The 19,996-nt window shown below is 43.1% G+C and overlaps 1 protein-coding gene across 2 annotated transcripts; it reads left to right on the top strand.

Moving 5' to 3' along the window:
- Positions 1 to 1,739: 1,739 nt before the first annotated feature.
- LOC128752709 (growth hormone receptor-like) lies at positions 1,740 to 19,954 on the top strand. 2 transcript variants are annotated; one of them, XM_053854213.1, is made up of 9 exons: positions 1,740 to 1,879; positions 11,764 to 11,872; positions 14,537 to 14,675; positions 15,342 to 15,511; positions 15,933 to 16,111; positions 16,180 to 16,333; positions 16,627 to 16,714; positions 18,120 to 18,189; positions 18,292 to 19,954. In XM_053854213.1, exons 2-9 carry the CDS (start codon positions 11,785 to 11,787, stop codon positions 18,916 to 18,918), a joined length of 1,515 nt encoding a protein of 504 aa, XP_053710188.1. In that variant the 5' UTR covers positions 1,740 to 1,879; positions 11,764 to 11,784; the 3' UTR covers positions 18,919 to 19,954. The 2 variants fall into 2 exon arrangements, with proteins under 2 accessions (XP_053710188.1, XP_053710189.1); XM_053854214.1 differs by having other exon boundaries at positions 1,863 to 1,879; positions 11,764 to 11,876.
- Positions 19,955 to 19,996: the final 42 nt, after the last annotated feature.

Here is a 19,996-nt window from a genome sequence, read left to right as displayed (position 1 = left end):
TCTGAGAAAAGATCGCCGGGCAAAAGTGACTGGGAGGAAATGCCAACATTTCATCTTACATTTTACAGAGATTGAAAAGGCGCAGAGTGAAGAACAATTTCTGCCCCTTATTACCCATCTTCCCTGTGTAACTCTGTGAATGTTCGACTCTGTGTGAGGTCCCTGATGTTGTGTCTGTTGTGCTGTTAGTGCGTCAGATTCATTTTCATTTTTTATTTCCTTTATCATTGAGTTCCGCATTTTCACTCAAAGTGAATGGACTTTTGTCCCTGTGTGGGGAAATGTTGACCAGAAAAACAGCTAAAGTTCAGTGTTCATTTAATGGCGCTAACCAGGGATGAATAACTCAAGAGAGAATGACACATGCCTGTGACATGGCTTCGATGTTTCTCTACGAAGTCTCTCCCACTATTGACACTTCAAGTCCCATAATGCACTGCATCAATTGAAACTCATTTTGAATCTGTCACAGACAAATCTTCTGAGACACATTTTCGTCTGTGTGTGTGTGTGTGTTGGCATGTTTTGGCATACCTGTAAGTACCAAGCTACCTCAAGAATTAGTGAGGACATTTTGCTTTGTGAGGGTTTAGAGGGTTAAAACCTCAGTAAAAGAAGGATATTTTATTTGGGCACAAGTCTGGTTCAGTGTCCTGGTTAAGGTTAGTTATATGTTTTATGGTTAAGTTAAGGGTGAGAGGCTGGGGACAGCATTATGGCAGTGAACGGTCCTCACAAAAATAATGACACAAACGTGTGTGTGTGTGTGTGTGTGTGTGTGTGTGTGTGTGTAGGGATAGCAATACAAACACGTGCGTGTGTGTGTTCTTGAACTTCTATCTTTGTGAGAACCTGTACGCGTTTTTAGTCAGCAGAGTGAGGAAGACAAACGTGCATGAGTGTGTGTGTGTGTGTGTGTGTATGTGTGTGTGTATGTGTGAGTGTGTGTCTGTGTGTGTGTGTGTGTGTGTGTGTGTGCCAGTGTCATGAGAACACCTAAACAAGCTCAAAGCCATAAGTGACTAGCTGTCATGGTTTATAATAGCTAACCATGTGGTGGGCTGTTTCCTGACAGTGTTGCATGTGACACACACACGCACACACGCACACACACACAGAGTGAACGCACTCACATAAATGACTAAATGGCTTTTCTTTAAATAGAAGCGACTGGTGTGGAAGACAGGGAGAAATAAAAATTGAAATCCAGATCATAATTTCATACATAATCTCAATATTTCATGACAGACCACATGATCTCAGCGCCAACATGCACAACTTGTAACACAACTTGTAACCCAGTGTTGCTCCTAAGCTCGACCTGGTTATGGCTTGCTTGTCCAGTTCCCACATACTTCTCTGACGCTGATCAGCTGACCTCAATGTTCTGCTTTTAACGTGATGAAACTGAATCAGTGCGGACTGTGCGGAGCATTTTGAACGTCTTATTTATTTCCAAATATATTTTTTGTCTTTTATGTAACGTTGTATTTTTTATGGTTGTGTCATCAGCCTGACTGTGTTGTTTGTGTTTTACTATTTTCACCGATTGTCTCTTCACTCTCTTTGGTGAACTGCTCAGCAGGTGCGCGTCAAACGAATGAACCGTATATCTTCAGCACTTCGCCGGAGCTCAGACGAGCGGGGTGTCGCAGACTGTGAGTGGTGGGGGGCAGCAGGGGGGAGGCCCGGGCGCCAGCTGGCTGATGACGCGGGATCAGGTGGAAGCAAATCCCTGCAGCAGATCTGACCACAGCCAGCGAGTCGCGGCTCCTCGCGCGCACTTTGCTCAGACGCGCTGCAGCCGCCGACGGTTTGCGTCCGCGCCAGGAGTCGGTCCGGTCCGGAGATCTTCGCCAGCATTTTTCTGACCACAAAAGTAAGAAATTGCACTGTTTTTCCACTTTTATTGATGAAAATTTTCAGTTGTTTTCCATCGAATAGAAAATGAATCAGATTTTAACGCGGAACTCAAAGTAAGACAACAACCGTTCTTTGGGCGCAGCTGTGTTTTTATCACCAGTGTTTTGATGCAGGAAAAAGACATGGCCGGAATGAGCGAAATTGAATGTGTATATTTACCAGCTAGTTATTGAAAAGTTAAAAGTTCACCACTAGAGGGTGTGATATTAACTTCACTGTCAATGATAGACACCCGTTTAACTCGAATTACACCATGCGTGTAACGTTTCTGATGAGTTTTTTTGTAAAAAAAAAAATAAGTAGATAAAATTGTACAGCGACTGATGTGCTGCGGGGACAGGATCAGTTAGTTTAACTACAGTGTCACTATAGTGTCACACACTACTATGAAATCACTTAAAATGTGACTAGAAGAGCAGATTAAAAATAAAAAATAAAACTGGACATGAGGGATCAAAGCATAATTTTGGTCCCTTAAAATGTCTCCCCATGTTATGTGTCTTCAGTGTATGAGAACAGAAAATCAACATTCACATGATAAGAAATCTTGGTAAAAGTTAGGATTCATTTTCTTCTTAGTTGCCCTGAAGCCCTTGTTTAAAAAGTAATAAATAAATTCAGAGCTATGTTGTTATTTTTTTAGATAAAGTATCTAAAAAAATGTTGAAATCCAATAGGGCCATTGTGTCCGTGCATGTGTGATGATCGTGCCGTTCTCTTTCTGGACAGACATCTTGACATCCTCTTTCAGCAGGATTTATCTTTGAAAATGAAACTCATGATGAGTTGAGTTGTGGCTCGGGTGGACAGCAGTCCGACCATTTAAACCGCTGCGATGCTGATTATCCTGCTTAATGTCTTGAGCGGACTTCTGCTTAGTTCTCATTGAGCACCCGGAATCCTCAAATCTGTTAAGGGCATTTAATATTCGTCTGCCGTGTCTCATTAGATGTTAAGTGCATATTTACATTTCAGAGCGTCCTCAGAATTCTAAGTGGAGGGTTCCACATTTAACTAAAGTCGCTGACTTCTAACTCATGCATAAAATTTCCCTCTCATACGGAGGGTCTGAAGAGCCGATCGAGCATGTCCGATTTAAATCATGAATTCATTCTCAAGTGAATTTATTTATCATCCCAAACAAGAGCCGATCAAAGCAGTGACACCTTCTCTGACGCAGATGAGTCGCTGAAAAATTAGAGTCTGACAGTCTAACAGTACTGCGCATATTGCAACAAAGATGTAGATGAACTGGGTGTTATTACGATGGGTGAGTAGTACAAATATATGCGGTACAATGCATGTGGGTAAACAAAGGGACTTGCTCTTTGTCTGGGAGAGCTTCTGACAGCTCTGCTGCTTTGATGATACACTACTGTTGCTTTGTTTTGAAATGGTGGGTATTGCAGTTGGCTTCAGAACCGACTTTTTTGAGGATAAAAGCAGGCTTCCATCATCACGGCCAGCATTGCATCGGCATCGCTTCTCTGACACTGCAGTTAATGGAAGCGTCAACGGGAGATGACTCTTGTGACGTCATTGAGACACGTTTCCGCCTCTCACTTAGTCCAACACAGTGCTGAATTTGAATTCAGTTTTACGCTTATGTGTTCTAATTCAACAGAACCATCTTTATAGATGATATATAATAATTTCATGCTGTATATTTATGCATAGTTCCACAGTCTTGGCAGGGACTCTTTAAGTACCTGGTCCCACTCTGGTACACTCCTCTGGGATCCAAACCTGGCTTCCTCCTACATAGGGCTGCTACCAAGTGTGCAGTCAAGCTACCACTTCAGCAGCTGCACATCAGAGCATTTATCCTCATCGCCGCGTGTCTGGAGGATTAATAGACAATGAGATTCTGCATCACCTGTGACCCTCCTCTGCTCGTGACATCACACATTACAGAAAGTATTCAGGTTGAGGGTACAGCGCAAACACTTGGAATACACTGGATTATCTAGTATCATTCAGCACTGCTTTGTTATTCACAGACATTCACTCCTCAGTCATATTGTCTTATAGAAAATACAGAGGTGGCCAGTGAAAAGGCCGCTACAAAGCCATGTCCTTTATTCACCAAGCAGTTTATGTCAGGCAGCCAATTTTAAGTTGTTATGAATTTAAAATGACAAACATGAAACATATTATTTTGACTGAAGCTGCTCTATTAGTGTGGTAGATTTGATTAAGAGAAAAAACACCACATGACGGGGCCCTTCAACAAGACCCTGTGTTGTGTCTCGTGTTGTGGGCAGCAGAGGGAGGGGATGGAGCCTGACTGTGACCGCTCAGTTTCAGTCCTGACCCGGTTTGAGTCAGATAGATATTGACGTGTTTTGTGTGTCAAAAGACCCATGTCTCACATGCTTGAAGTCTTGTGTGACATAGACAGCGTATGTACAGAGTGTGTCCGAGCTGTGGCATTACATTCGGCACTTGCAATCGGTTTTATCAACACACTTTTTAATAGGTCACTGAAACTTCAAATGAGGACGTCATGGTACTTTCTACCACACGTGAATCGTACATGTAAAGTGTTCAAAATGTCTTCACCCTCCAGTTCGTCGTCTCTGTTGGCAGAGCTGTGGACACGCGGGTGAAAACAGCGCAGTTTTTTTAAAGGTAAATAAAACACCTGTGATATCACCTCATCAATATTTTTGCCAGCATGACGCTGTTAAGACTGTAAAAACTAGGGATCCTCCGAGAGACGGGGAGAGTACCGAGTGGAAGCAGCTGTCTTCAACCTCTTTTATGAAAGTTCCCACTCTGGATGTCTGCAAAAGTTTCAGATTCAGGTGGCCCAAGAACGCTGCATCTGACACACACAGCAGCGGATTCGGTCGATTCCGTCTTAAAACGACACCCGAGAAAGTCTGGTCCTCTGGCTCGGTGAAAGTAATGGTTATTTCTTGGGCAATATGCTTATCGTTCTGAATGTCACGCTCAGACCGCTGAGTGTCTGCGAGTGCCCGCTGGTTCCAGCAGTTTCGGCATTCGCCGATCACGCAGAGATCAGACTTCCATAATTGGTGGCCGATTGATTGGAGCATCCCTGGAAAAAATCCATTTATCAGCTGCGTCATTGTATAAGCTGCAGGGTTCTGACAAAAGTTCAGAGACAAAAGCAGCGGCTTATAGTCTGGAAAATATGGAATATATTATATATAATATTTATGTATTCAGCATCTCTATGCTAAACAAAGACAACTGAAAGCCTTTCTTTTTAAATCACAATTTTTCCTCTCCTTAATGTCAGTTACCCACTTTGTTAATTTACCACAAGTATTTATAAATGTTTATATCGTGCACGCTGTAACAGAGGTCGCCACAGCCCCCATCATCCAACCGCTACACACCTGGTGGCAGACAAAAGTCTCACACCACCAGCTAAGATCGAAGCTGCAGAGCACCAAGACGAGAAGGAAACCAAAGTGCTCCAAGGCTTCATCACAGATATATATTTTCATCAATGAATACCTCCGTTTGTCCCTTTAGAACCTTCATCCCCCGTGCGGAAATATGTATGTGACAATCATGCGTTTGTTGTCTCTGAAATGCTGGAATTCATCTTCCTGAAGCAGCTTTTAAGCAGAAAATCAATCCCACCGTGAACATGGAGTTCTCCATCGCAGATTACCTAGCATCTGACCTTCCACAGCATGATGTCCATCAAAGCTTGTTTGGCCTCTGTGCAATCATATGTTCTCAGTACAGATAATTAATTTACACAAATTTACGCAGAGCCAAGATTAATGAGAAACGTATGGCCGATGGGCGGATGCGCTTATTGTGTATGTCAATGATGAGGTACATTCATTCATACATGGAGTCAGGTACTTCAGTAATAATGAACATAAATAAATAAATGTAAAAGAGTGTTGGAAAAATGTTTTCAAAAGCCAGTTTTTTTGGATCACCTAAAATAAAAAATATTTAAAAAAATAAATAAATAACAAAGAACACAGTAACAGTATCCACTCAACGAGCCAATGCAATAAATTAAATATAATAATGGAAGAACAACCTCTGTATCGTAACAGGTTAGCTTCGTAGCTGCCGCTGCAAACAGATTTCACAAGCCTCGCAAAAATTGCCAGAAACAAACAAAAACAAACAAACAAGAAAACAGTCTCATACATGACTGAGCAAAACGTACTCAATGTTGCTGCCAGACTCTGGATGAGATCTCACTCCTGCGACAGTAGAACACGGCCCTATATTTTTAACTGGCACATTTTCCTGTCATCGCCGTCATCAGTCAGTTTTAGAATACGGCGATCTCTGGTGGTTGTGGAGGGGAAGTGCATCTAGCAACTAACCAGTGTGTAATCGAGAAACGATGGGGTTAACGGCCATTTTGTACACTTAAGCTACAAGCAAATCACAAGCATTTTAAATTCTATTTTGACAGGGAGCCATTCTGAGAGAGATTCAATTAGAGCAGACAGAAGTGCACGATTTGACACCTTTAAATGGATGACAACTGTGAAAGGAAGTGTTGCACTTGATACACTGCCGTGGAGCTGAGGATCTCCACAAACAAAAGCAAATACAGCGCAGGTCTGTACGGATGACACTGCTCCACTTTCTGTCGGTTCCTTTCTGTCACACCCTGCTGCTGCAGGCTACCGCTGACCCGCTCGGCCATCCAGAAACAACTCCCCACTGATTGATTGATTCCAGAGATGAAGCGCCAGCGTGTGGGCTCCGCTCTTATGTGGTTATAAAACATGCTTATGGACATTCCACCTACACAAGCTCTTGTCGTAAGAGAGTGTTGGATCTCAAGCTCAGTTCGAGCTGCATTCCTTAGGTAACATGGATGTGTGTGAACCTGACCCTGCGCTGTGTTATTAGCTCTGTGCAATTACGCTCCAGCTATTACATAAGCAGAGGTAGACGCCATCATGTGGTTGTTTTCAGATGGCTGCCACATGACCCCGGGTGGAAGGCCACTGCCACTCGCTGCCACAGACTTTTGCTGCCATGCTGATGAGCAATTCCTTCAGATAAGACTTATCTCCACTGAAGCACCACATGACAGTTCAAGTCGTAGCTTCAAAGTCCAACAATGTGTGTCTTGTTTTACTGCTGCCGGCTTGACTCTCTGAGTTCATGTCCGTTCTCTACAAATATCACGTTAGCCTTTAGTTCTCCAGATGCTGCTGGAAGGGAAAGGATTGGAATTCTTCTGAGTATTGTTGAAGTGCCGTCTTTAAAAACCTCTGTATCAAATGTTTGGCATTCTGGCGCTCCTCCCCTCAGGCGGCATGTGACTGGTGTAAATAGTTGGTTTAATTTCCTGCGTGGAGACTGGAAGAGATCCCACTTCTGTCAGTGGCTGGAATGCTCCGGATGAAATGATGGCCGAATGAACAGATTTAATTGATCAATTAAATATTTATAGATGAAGGATGGTGCACAGTACATTTCATTAAATACGTTACATTTAGGGACATGACAGGACTTATTGGTGGTTGAATGAACAGCTGTGTTAATGGAGTGGTGAACAAGATCCATGTGTGGAGGGTAGTGGATGAATAAACATGGATGGGTGAAGAGCCGAATTCATGAGTCACTGACTGGATGGATGGTGGAATCATAAGGGGCGACGTGTTTCCTTTACTGAAGCCACTGATACCTGCACAAGGAGTCGTCACGAGGGCAAAGGCATTTGTCACAAATATGTGGGTGATGATTTCATTTATATTGTGATCCTGACTCATTGTGGTTATCTGCTGCGATTTGTTAGTGCTGGTTACTGCGATTTTATTTACCTTATTCTCCCTATCTAAAAACAAAACTTGAATCATACACGTCTATAAATAACATACGAGTTACCGTACAGTTACCAAAAAACTAGGGCTTCAACTAACGGCTATTTTCGACTTATCTATTCATTATTTTTTATTTTTACCTTTGTTTGGACCTAACAGTTGACAGAGAGCTCCACTTCTTTAAAACGGAAGTCTTTATTGGTCCTTGAGAAGACTTTAAAATCATCAATATACACATACAGGGGTTACACCTTAAAGCTAAAAAAGCTTTAAGGTGTTTCCATTATTTTGTCCAACCCCTGTATGTATCCCTTACAATATATCGAGGCGGTGACGCGGAGTCTGGAGTGCGCAGCGACGGTGGCCAGTTGGAGTGGGACCTCAGTCGGTAACAAACTGAAGCAACAGAAGTTAATATATCTTAATGATTCCAGAGAATGTGATATTTCCTCACTGCCTCTGAATAAAAACCAGTTCTCTATGCCCATCCTGCGGGCCGTGTGTGTTTACAGCAACGGCAACACGACGCATTGACGCACAGATTTTGACGTGAACGAATTTTTGTTGTCGACGTTATTGATGACGTCAACTAATTGTTGCAGCCCTAAAAAAACACGACATAAATACACAAAGCAGTTTATGTGCGCTAACAAGTGGCAACAGCCTTCTGTGGCGTTCGTTCAGCTTCTACAACCCCAGCGGAGCGATGCTGTGAAGCGGGCGGCAGACCCGCATTAGCATCTACTTAGATACTGTTTACCCTGAAATGGATTGGACTGGCACATCAAAATGTGAAAAATAAATAATATCAAAGCTTAATATGTGACTTTTTGAAGATACAGAGGTGGATGGTTGGATGAATTGCCAGACTGTTCAATGGAAAGTCCTCTGGTTTGATCCCCAATTCCAGCAGTTTGGCCCTGGATTACAACCTCAACAATGTCACCCGACATGTAAAATGACAGAAGTCTGCTGCTTTCACTGCATCATTGACTTCCTCGGTTGCTGTTCCATCTAACAAGTGCATTATGAGGAGAATCAACAACCTGCTGTTGAATGTTTCTGTGCGAGCGCGCGGCTGGGTAGGTTATTATCAGGATGATTCAAATGAATGTTCTTACTTCATTCAACCAGAGTGTTCTCATTTAAAATCAATGCAGAAATTGATTTAGATAATGTGGCTGTGGCTCGGAGAGTTTTAATTATCCTTTTTCAAATTAAAATGGAATTATGTTCGTGGAACTGCCAGTGAAATATTTCATGATTTATCAGCCCTGATACAGATGTTGATGTGGGACCCTGAAGGTGCTTCAAACAGTGGAACAAATTGTCACAGCTGGGCTCCTCTATAGGTCTACGCACTGTGTGCGTTCCAGTTGTCATAGTAACAGCCACAGTATCAAATGACCTTCAATTGTGCGCCAGTTTTCTATACGGTGATGGATTCACGTCACACACCTTCTTCTGCCTTCCCCATTTTGTGTTATTGCGGCGAAATATCTGTGTGATCACCGTGGTGACTTTTTGAAATTTGCAATGAAAGCAGAAAAGTGGTGTCTGCGTGACACGACCTCGGCAACCGCCACATGTATCTTGATAAGAAGTTGCTTTTCAGAGTGTTCTCTAATCCCAGTTTATTGGCAAAACACCAAGATGTTCACTGGACACCATGGGGAGGGTCTTCACAGCAGGTCTGGGGTCTGATGCCCAGGGACCTTCTCAATGCATGAAGCGCCTCCACAGAGGGACATCGAGGAGACATCTGGAGTGACTTCACTTCCAGATTAGCAGAAGGAAAAAAGCTCGACCAGTAAGTGGAAGCAGAGATGAAACACGAATTAACAAAAAACAAACAAACAAAAAAACTGACCTACATGAAATAAGAATTTCTGGGTCAAGGCTGCTTGCTGTGAGCCACTTCTGCGTTAGTCATTTAACCCATTAAACTTTTGTCTGCTTTGTAGTGTTCTCTTTACATTCTATTATCAAATATTTCCCAGAATCCTCTCTGCTCTGCACCGACAAAAATAAATAAATAAAAAAATCTATCAGATTAAGAATCAATTTGGGATTCTTATGTGAGCTTTGCCTTCATTGTGGAAAGCTGGTTCCCGAGGACTCACCGAGAGTTAAACTGTAATCCCGTGCCCTCCAGATTATACGCACACACGCACCCTCTCCTACGAAGTACAGCACATTGAGATTTGGTTTTAAATCTCTTGTCTTTTGGAACAAAAGTTCTCGTGAGTCATGACTTCAACACATTGCGTTGATTCTTGATCTTCTGGTTGGAGATAAATGCATGTAATTTGTATTTTTTCACCTGGTGACGGCTTTGTTTTTCTGATCTCCTGGTGACACTCATATTTCAAGTGATGATGGTGATGGCTGGGCATGATCAATGTCGCTCACGGCGTGAACACCACTGCTGCCTCCATCACTTATTTCCAGTGTCTATTCTCCTGCGGCTTCTAACGCACCTGCTGCTACATCTGCGTTTCTTGCCGATAAGGACTGTTTTATTTTGACAATGCCGTGCTCCTTGTGGACGTCACTGCAAACTGACACAGTGTCACTGCTCTCAGCAGCTGCTTCACCTTTTCTCTCACAAACTCCTAAGCTTTGATAGAAACCCTCCCTCAGATTGAAGGCACAGGACTGTCCACCATCTGCTTGTGTGAAGCAGCAACTACATCATTCTTCATATTTGCAGATGGGCTTGTTCAAATGACAATTTTGCTTGGATGGCATTCATGGAGTGAACATTGTTCAAGTGTTTTGGTGGTTAATCCAGATTAATTCATAAATAGCTTCCATACTGTATTCCATCCTCCTGGTGAGGGTCTTCTAAAAAAAAAAAAAAACCTCTGAATTCCAATGCCAGCATGACAATGATTTGACATGGGTGGATGGAGGAAACACAGACTCATTGTTATGGTAGTCTCTCTGTTGGAGCCAGTGAAATTCACAGAAATGTATAATCTGATTATGATATATGATCATTTGATGTGGCGCCAAAGACTTGAGGTCTGTCTACTGGCTTCTCATCAAACCAGTCAAAAGTGCCTTAAGTAAGTCATGAGCTTCATCTTGTTTCATTTATTTATTTATTCATTTGAGATGAAATATATACGATTAGACTTAATGAAAGTCACAAATACAGTCAAGTTAATGCAAAAATACACTGAAATATTTAAATATGTTAAAATGGAGAATAAAGTTTTTGAAATAAAATAGTAATATTTAAATGCTCATGTTCAATGGTCGGCTGTATTGTATTCAGTCTGACAGCATGACTGTTTGGGTCGTACTTTGGCCGGACGATAAATGATTGATCTGGCTAGTGTGTCCTGCTCATCAGGCGTGTCTTCTTCACAGCTTTCCATGCCACTGATGTTTGTTGCAGTTATTCGTCTAAAGCTAAAGTGAATCTGTTGCTGGATTTTTAGAGGATGTAATGATAAATTATCTCTGGCTGGCCTTGTTTTCCTCCCATTGTTGCCCTTTGTTGGGATTCACTAAAACATTATAAAGACTCGTTGCATTCATGCCCATGAATAAAAGAATGAAGTTAGATCAGCAGATAGAAGCGTTTGAATGTTGCTCAAATGAGGAAAATGGGGTTATAACAACAACAAAAGGATGTTGCCCTGCTTCCCACTGTAAGAAGGCTAATCTGGAGCTTTGGCTGTAAAACCTTCTGCTAGCTTCAGGCACACACATGCACGGATACATGTATACACACTCACCAGGCTGCAGCTAATCTGCACTCGACTGACTGAGACACAAGTCAATGAAGCAAACTAAGTGACAAGTGACAAATCAAAGTTTCTTCTGTGACACAACGAGAGCTGGCAGTACAGCTAAGGACTGGTCCTCTGATGCTTCAAGTATTGAATAGTTTAAGTGTGCTTATGTAGGGTGGCCTGGGATTGGCCTCTTATGTCCCGTGATGAGTCTTAAGAAAGAGGTCTGTTGTGTTTGGTCACATGCTCTTAACACAGAGCTCCTGACCGGTGCTCATAATGAAGGATGCCTCTTCATGTTCCAGGGTCATCTGGGAGGAGAAGCAATGTTGCAGTTGCTTCTCTGTCTGCTGCCGCTGGTGAGGCCCAGCCAAGGTGTGAGCCGCCCCTCGACAGTCCTCGACAAGCATCAGCGTAAGTCAGTAACACTAGAGCGCCACACACACACACACACACACACACACACAAAAAAAAAATAATAATAAATAAACAACTAAACTTAACCAGGAGTCTGAACCAAACCCAGTTGTAATGACCCTGGACCACATGGCGGCCTAGTGCCGAGCAAGGGTTTGATTCCCGGGTCGGACTGTTGGCCTTTCGGCATGAAACACGTTTACCCATGTGCGCATGAATTTTCTCCGGATACTCCGCTTTCCTCCCACAGCCCAAAGACATGCTCACTAGGACAATTCATTAAATGGACACTCTTAAATTTCCCCTTGGTGTGTGAGACCTGTCCAGGGCGTATTCCTGCCTCTCGCCCAATGACTGCCAGGATAGGCTCCAGCTCTCCACCCTCAACAGGACTGAGGGCTGGGTCGCTGAATTATTTTCAAGTCATCATTCTTAAATTCAGGGTTAAACTTATTGTGGCCAAATGTCTTCACAAGGAGGTGTTTTTCCAAAAAAATGTCCTCACAAGAACAGATAAACCAGTCCACACACACACATGTTTGTCCTCCTATATTAGTGAGGACAGACATTGACATGATGCTTTCCCCAGCCTCTCACCCTAAACCTAACCATCTAAAACAAATGGCTAAACTTAACCTTTACTCTTAACCAAACTGAAACCCTATTATAATAAACAAGCTATTTTGTAGTTTGAACCCTTAAAATGAGGCCAAATGTAGCAAAAGACACAGCACAAATTAAGTGATGGTCAGCGACATCCAAAAGTTGTGTCACACATGGACTGCTGATTCAGAGCTGCTTCCACCTGATAGTTCCTGGAGTTATTCCTCACAGATGGAAAAGTGCCTTGACATACTGGAACCACTGGAACTGGAGGGTTTTCAGAAAGTATGATAATTTGTCACTTAAGATAAGACACTCTTTAATGACATATAATGAACAATATGACTATGAATAACAATGAACAATGGACCATAATGAACAATACATTTTGCCTTTAGGAGAATATTTTGGAGTGCTGCTGAGTGCTGTTTAGCTTTGGGGGCAGAGATAAATTAAAATAAAACAAATATAAAACAATAAAAAAGTCTAATCTGTCTAATCACTGTCATGAAATGATCACACAACACCGGAGTTTAATGCTGTTTGGGTTCTGCTTGTTACACTCCCACCCATTATACTGAATATTTTCAGAAGACTTTTATTTTGAAATGCCACATTTGACATTTTGACATTGACATATGTTGAGGAACAGCTGTATCAATTTGAGTGGTCAGTCTTTTGCTTTCTCCTTCCATGATTGACGAAAAATGAGGGTCAAAAAATGTCTTTCTGAGTCTTGAGTTTGGTTGGTTGTGTTAGCTGAAGTAAAGGAGAGACGCCAGCGTGCATGCATCCCTAACACAGGACAAACCGTACCTCAGAACAGGACTTGGTTTCATGTGCACTTCACCTTGCACCTTCTGTCTTTCTGTTTCTTTTCTCCTGTTTTCAGCTTGACTTATGAGAAAAGTTTCTATAAATGTATTGTCGTTACCATGGTGACCGTGAGGCTTTATGGCGCTAGCCGTTTTCAAGCCGCTGCAGGAAGTTTCAGCAGTGATTAGGAGTTTGCAGGAGGTCTGAGTGAGAAGCCCTGCCAACTGGATCAACGAGCAGCTTACAGCAAACACAAACAGTCTTTGTGTGTCCATGGCACCGCAACACCTTGTATGAGCTTAAAACCATAGATGAGAAGGAACCGAAAAACAATTCAATTCTGTCCCAGAAAGCGTGATCAAGCTTGAGGCTTGAGAATTACATTACATTTTCGTAGGAACAATTGACCCGCATTATGACAGAAGAAACAAACAGACGGAAAGAGTATGTTATCATTTCAGTATCTCGTGGTTCCAACTTGATGCTACTGAAGTCATGAGACAGCGATAACTAGATTTCTGGTTCACTGGCTCCAAGCTCAGAGTTATTTCTAAAGTGAGTTAGTGTTGTCTGTTTTCATTTTTGTGCCAGAATCAAAATATGTTATGAAAAACACATTCAAGTTAGGTCCTTTTGAATCTTCAAAGTTGACGCAACTGTTTCTGACAAAATCCCTAGAACAGCAGTTTTGGTTTGATGAATTATTGCTGCTTCAGCTTCTTTTGTTAAATTCCACCCATTGTCTAGCTTTGATGGAACAGCTGAGCATGTGGCTGTCAGCATAGTTTGAATTTAACTAATTCTCTCCACAGTTGATGAGGCAGCACATCCGTTTGCATCCTGTTGTCTTAGACTGTATTGTTTCTAATAAATAACAATGAAGTTGTTTTTTTAAGTTCTATAGACAAAACAAAAACGAACAAACCTCGATTTCTTTCGAAAGGCGTGATATCACTCGCTAGAAAAAAGAGGGAATTAAAAATTACACAGAAAATACACAATAATAACAGGGTGGTTCTGCTGCCTTTTAGTGGTTTATGTTCTAAATTTAAATCTAAAAGTGAATGCTCCCTGATGGCCGGTAGCGGGACATTAATAAGATCTGTGCCAAAATTATTTTGTGTTTTAATTTATTAAATAACCGACAAATTCAAATTATTGCCAGTTTTGGTTGATATTGTGCCCAGGTGAATGGATGTCTGTGTCGCCTTGGCCATTTATCTTAATTTACCTTCTCCACAGTTCTGGGGGAAGCGACATCGAGGCCACTCATTCACTTGTGCCGCTCTCGGAACATGGAGGACTTCAGCTGCTGGTGGCATCCACTGACCAACCTGAGCGACGCTGAGCAGCCCGCATACGTGCTGACGTATTCCATAGCGTAAGAGCCACTCGCACCTCAAACGTACACGGAGGAGGAATGTAGGTATCAGTTCGGATCACGGCAAGAGAATAGTGTGTGGAACACCACTCCATGCGTGTGTAGTGAAAACATGTTTTAGTATTAGTGTACTTTTTTGTTTGTTTGTGTTTGCTTCAATTACAGAACATTAAACTTTTTTTTTTTTTTTTTTCAAATCAATGTGGTCCAAGGGTGCAACATTTATATTAGCTACGTCAGAATGTGTCGAACCTTCAGAAGACAAAGGCAGCCCTTTCACTCAGTCACAGTAATTTGATGGAGGGAAAGTTCCATCACACCACATGATTTGTCCAGGATGAGTTGACACAGTTCTGTGAATGAGTGAGAGGATTGTTCTGGGAAGGTTTGTGGAAGGGTTTCAAAGAGGAAGGATGTCACAGGGTACAAAAATCAGGTCTTTATCCCCTTTTAGAGAGTTCTAAATAAAATCTTGGCCAAGTCTGTTTATCGCACAATACAAAATACAAACAGAAAAGTAAGTAAAGTAAAGTTGCCTTAGTTATGTAACAGTAACTCAGTTTTTTAAAGACATGAACATTATGAAAAATGTGGAAATTAGATTATTTGTTCTTGTTCTTTGCTCGCGACGCAGTGTCTTGATTTTTTCGTGTGTTTTCGCTGCAGTGACGGGCCTCGACATGAGTGTCCAGACTACAAGACATCGGGTCCAGACAGTTGTCATTTTGACCGAAGGCACACAACCATATGGCAAATTTTCTGCATGAATGTGACGGCAATAACGGCGCGAGGCAACTACACCTCCCCGGTGCACTGTCTGGATGTGGCCGACATCGGTGAGCACACCGCAGTACTGCAGTGCAGTCAGCGCGTGAGTGTCTGCGTGTGCACCTGGTTTATCCATACTTGTGGGGACCGATTCTTGACTGGCTTGTTTGTGAGGACATTATGTGTCCACCATTTTGCTGGACCCAACAAGGCCAAGCCTCAATTTGAGGAAAGCATTATGTCGCTGAGAGGTCCCCACAAGATCACAAGCTTGTGTGCGTATGTGAGATGGAGGACTTGTTTTATATTTTGACTACAGTAGCAACAGTGGTGTGTTTGGAGTGGAGACTGACCATTAAAGACTCATGGCTTATGACTTATTTAGCAAAAATAACTGATGAATCTGAAATCTGGGATGAAATTTGTAGTATCGTAAACCGACGCACATCAACACTGTTATTCTAAAGCTGTGTCAAATTCTCCTTTCAGTCCAGATGGAGGCGCCGGTCAACCTGACCTCTAAGTTGGTGGCCATGGGTGGGGATGAGGTGGGTCACAGTGCAGAGCTGTCGTGGTCGTACCCGGTGCCGTCGGACATCCAGAATGGCTGGATCACTCTTGAGTATGAGTTGCAGTACCGCCGTGTCGGGGAGACCAACAACTGGAAGGTAACCATGGTGATGTACGATGATGATGGGAATGACCTGACAGATTCATGATGATGATCTGTCTCCAGGAGAAATCGTCTCTGCACGAGCCTCAAGTCCAACTCATCGGCCTCCCTGTCAGCGACTATGTGGTCAGAGTTCGTTGTCGTTCCACAGCATCTAAGCTCTGGAGCAACTGGAGCGCCACACTGCTCATGAGCGTCCCGGCACAGCAGCCATCAGGTACTGACAGACAACACATTTGGAAAGCTCAGACAGGCCCTCCTAAGGCATGCAGCAGCAGAGAAATGTCCCCTAGCTTTGACTCCCGATTGTCCCAGTTGGGCCAACCACTCCTCATATTCTTCGATGGTCAAACCTTCAAATCCACCCTCTGGTTTACCTGAATGTATGTGGAGGAAAACTGCTCTGAGAAACTAGACAGACAGACGTGCATAAAAGACATTAGTCATCTTCAAAACTCGAGCTGCAAACTAAAGGTGTGAACTGTTAAAGTGTCGCTTCAACATTGACAGGAAAGTTTCTGGCTCTGATTCTGGTGATGAGCATCGGCGTCGTCGCGCTGCTAGTTGTCATGTTTGGAATCATCCCGCAGAGCAAGCGGTGAGTCAACTCTTCACTTTCTGCACACAGAGACTTGTGTCGTTCTCAGCTGAACTCCCATGTTTGCAGCAACAGTTTAAAGGGGGGCTGTTCAATAGTTGAGGGAAAGAACAAGGTTCTTACGGTGCAACTTTTTCACTGACTATTGTCTTGAAAGACACAGAAATGAGTTTTCGGCTGTGAGGGAGAGTCGCATGTATTTGCCTTACCTAAAGAAAAGCTCAGTGGATTATGTTAGTTTGGGATTCTGTTGATTCTCGGACCAAAACTCGGGTTTGTTCTCTGCCTGATTACAGAAAAATAAGTTAGCAAACTAAAAAAATCAGGGGATCAGATTTCAGATCAAACTATGTGGCCACTGATGAAGGCAAAGGAGCCTGTCCTCAGGGCAGAAGAGACTTGCTGGTGTGAGTGAATACCGATGGCATGTTTTTTTTTGTAGTTAACTTTTGAAGCCAGCACTTTAGGACAGGGGTGGCCCACCAGTCACAGGCTAGAAGCCACAGCTTTACTGTGTTGCGGCAAAGAGCCACATCCTACAAATATGTAGGTCTGGCAAACAAGGATGTGAGGCTCACCTGAACAGCTGGTCACATGACTTTGCAGCAGTATACACATCCATGCGTGTCACAAGGTTACTTTTAAAATGAATGCATTTTACCGTGATCCTGTTCGAAATATCTTTCTTTTATCTAAATATTGTTTGATGTGGCTCACGCCTCCTATAACGTCGGCCCAGTCTCACGTTGAATTCTCGCTCCACTGAATAAACACACTTCACGGTGACCAACGATGAATAATCTGCGAAACACATGCCATACATTTAGTTCAGGTTATGTCGAAATAAAACGTGGAACTAAGTTAAATCGCGATGATCATGAAGTCTGAGGACCGCGACTCACATTGCCATTGAATGAGGGATTTGGCGCATGTGAGGCGAGGCATATTGTTTACGTTTCAAAGTCTTCGAACAATATTCCGATTTCATCGGAATAGCTCTTACTTTTTCGATGTATTTCATTTATAAATAATCATCTCAACAGCAGCTTGATGAAAATCTCACCTGGTCTGGTGAAGAGCTGCATGACACTGAGCAAAGAGCTGCGGGTTGGACAGGCCTGTTTTGGTAGGTTGGTGACTGCGAGCTCCACGGCACTTTAAGCAGATGATGTTTACATGTTGGTCTCATCTGACTGTGACAGGCACCGTCTGTCAGTCCAATCCTAATGTTGTAATGTAAGTAAGTTGTTTTCCCCTTCCAAAATCTCAGGGTTGTATTTGCCTCCAAAGGTCTTCCATGATGTTTATTGTCCACCTCTGTGCTGCACCACTAACAACATGAAGCTGCCGATTATAACATGAAAGTGGTGGTTAATGAGGATGTTCTTCCGCTTTGATGTTTCAGAATAAAAGACTTCTTCCTGCCACCTATTCCAAAACCCAGAATAATTGGCATTGATCCACTTCTGCTGAAGGTAAAATGACCGCAACATTTTCTTGCCAAGATGCAAATTCAGCTGTGTCCTCTCTTTCAACCAAGTCTCTGTAAAAACCTCTCAAATGTCCTTCATCCACAGAAAGGACACTTTGCCGAGATAAATCGCCACCTCAGCAGTTTCCACGGTTACCATCAGCCCATCTACTCTGAAGAAATCTGGGATTGCGTGAGTGCTGACATTGATGTTTTCATCAAGGCTCCGAAGAACTACCAGGACCCGTCTGACCCGGCCTACTGGGAGACGGGTGCTTTGGTGGTACCATCTGATGTGACGCCCTCCACGGACAGCCAGCAGCTCCTTGCACAGAACTCATTTGCTCCGAACATGTCGGCATACTGTTCCTCCCCCCAGGTAGCCTTCGCGCCAGCGAGTGATGCGGCCTTGCCTTGGCCGCAGATCGTAACTCTGCCGGGGACTGAGTACAGCATGATGGGAGGAGCCGGGGTCTCGCTACCCGAGCCCACCCCGGCCCCGCCCCTGCAGCCCCCGCAGGACTTCTACAGTTGCGTGCATGTGATAAAGGACGGCGGCGAGGTTCACCTGGTGCCATGTCTGCCATCTCCGGCTCACTGTAGTGACGCCGCCTCCTCCACTCAGGAAGAAGACAATGAGAAGATGAGACAGAAAGAAGAGGGGGAGAAGAGCAACACCTTCACTCCTCTGCTGCTCACCACCAACCTGGACTTGGACACAGAATACTCATAGGACTGTTTTGAAGGATGACACGCAAGAACTACCTTTCCACCCCAACTCCAAGCAGAAGCGCTTTTTCTAATATTTGTTTCGGATCTGATGGCCTGATCCGAGGCCACCAGCAGGCCGAGTGTTTGGCTAATGTAAAGCCACAGCCAAGTCACAGTCCAGTATTATTTGAAAATACATGAATGCGGTAGCAGGAGGTAGGACATCACTGAAGGCCTAGGTTTGAATGTCAGTTGAAAGGGTAAAGCTGGAATCCAGAAAACCCAAATGATAAGTCCCTAAATGAATTCAGAATAATGGTAAAAAAAAAAAAGTGCTGTTACCTTGTTGTGAAGTGTATTTTTCATCCAGAAGTGACCACCTACCTGATGGGAATGACGATGTAACGCGCCCCCTAGGGGCAGGCAGCAGGACGGCTCGTGAGCTCCTCCAAAGATGTCCAGGATGATAATTCTGACAGAAATGTTTTATATTTTTATGTATTGGTGTCTATTCGTGTATGTAGTTATGACATAAGGTGTTATTTTGAAAATGACATAAAGACTTGTCAGAAAATTGAAAACTTACCTTCAGGCAAGTTTGGCTTATTTTGTTTGTTTTTTTTCTGTCTTTTTACCAAGGAGAGGTATTTATTTCACCCACACTGTGTACAACACCACGCTCTGTGCTGACGATGTTACGTGTCATGATGTAAATGACTTGTCTTCAATCTTCAGCTGACTGGTTGCAGTAACCACATTTAAAATGTGTGTGTTCGGTTGATGCTACTGTTAACATGATTATTCTGTTGCTCTGTGTTGTTTCTGTATTCGGGAGGCCCTGTCCATCAAACACCACGAAGAAAAGACTCCCGATCCCTCACATTCCCTGTCCTGGATCCTAGATGTCACCTTTGTGCCTTTTTTGTTTTTTGTTATGTTTTTGTTATGATGAAACTGAAGCTTCTCATTAAAATACTGTGTAAAGAGGCAAGATCTAAAGTTGTCATCTTTTGTTCCAAAGAGTAACAGCGCAACTGTGTAGTGTTTTGGATAAAGGAATCTCCCAATTTCTTGCCTTGCTGTGGTTATTGACAACCATG

The sequence above is a fragment of the Synchiropus splendidus genome, chromosome 1 (genome assembly GCF_027744825.2).
Source record: "Synchiropus splendidus isolate RoL2022-P1 chromosome 1, RoL_Sspl_1.0, whole genome shotgun sequence".
NCBI classification, from domain to species: domain Eukaryota; kingdom Metazoa; phylum Chordata; class Actinopteri; order Syngnathiformes; family Callionymidae; genus Synchiropus; species Synchiropus splendidus.
The sequence above is the reverse complement of the archived record's forward strand: the minus strand, read 5'-3'. Positions and strand labels throughout refer to the sequence as shown.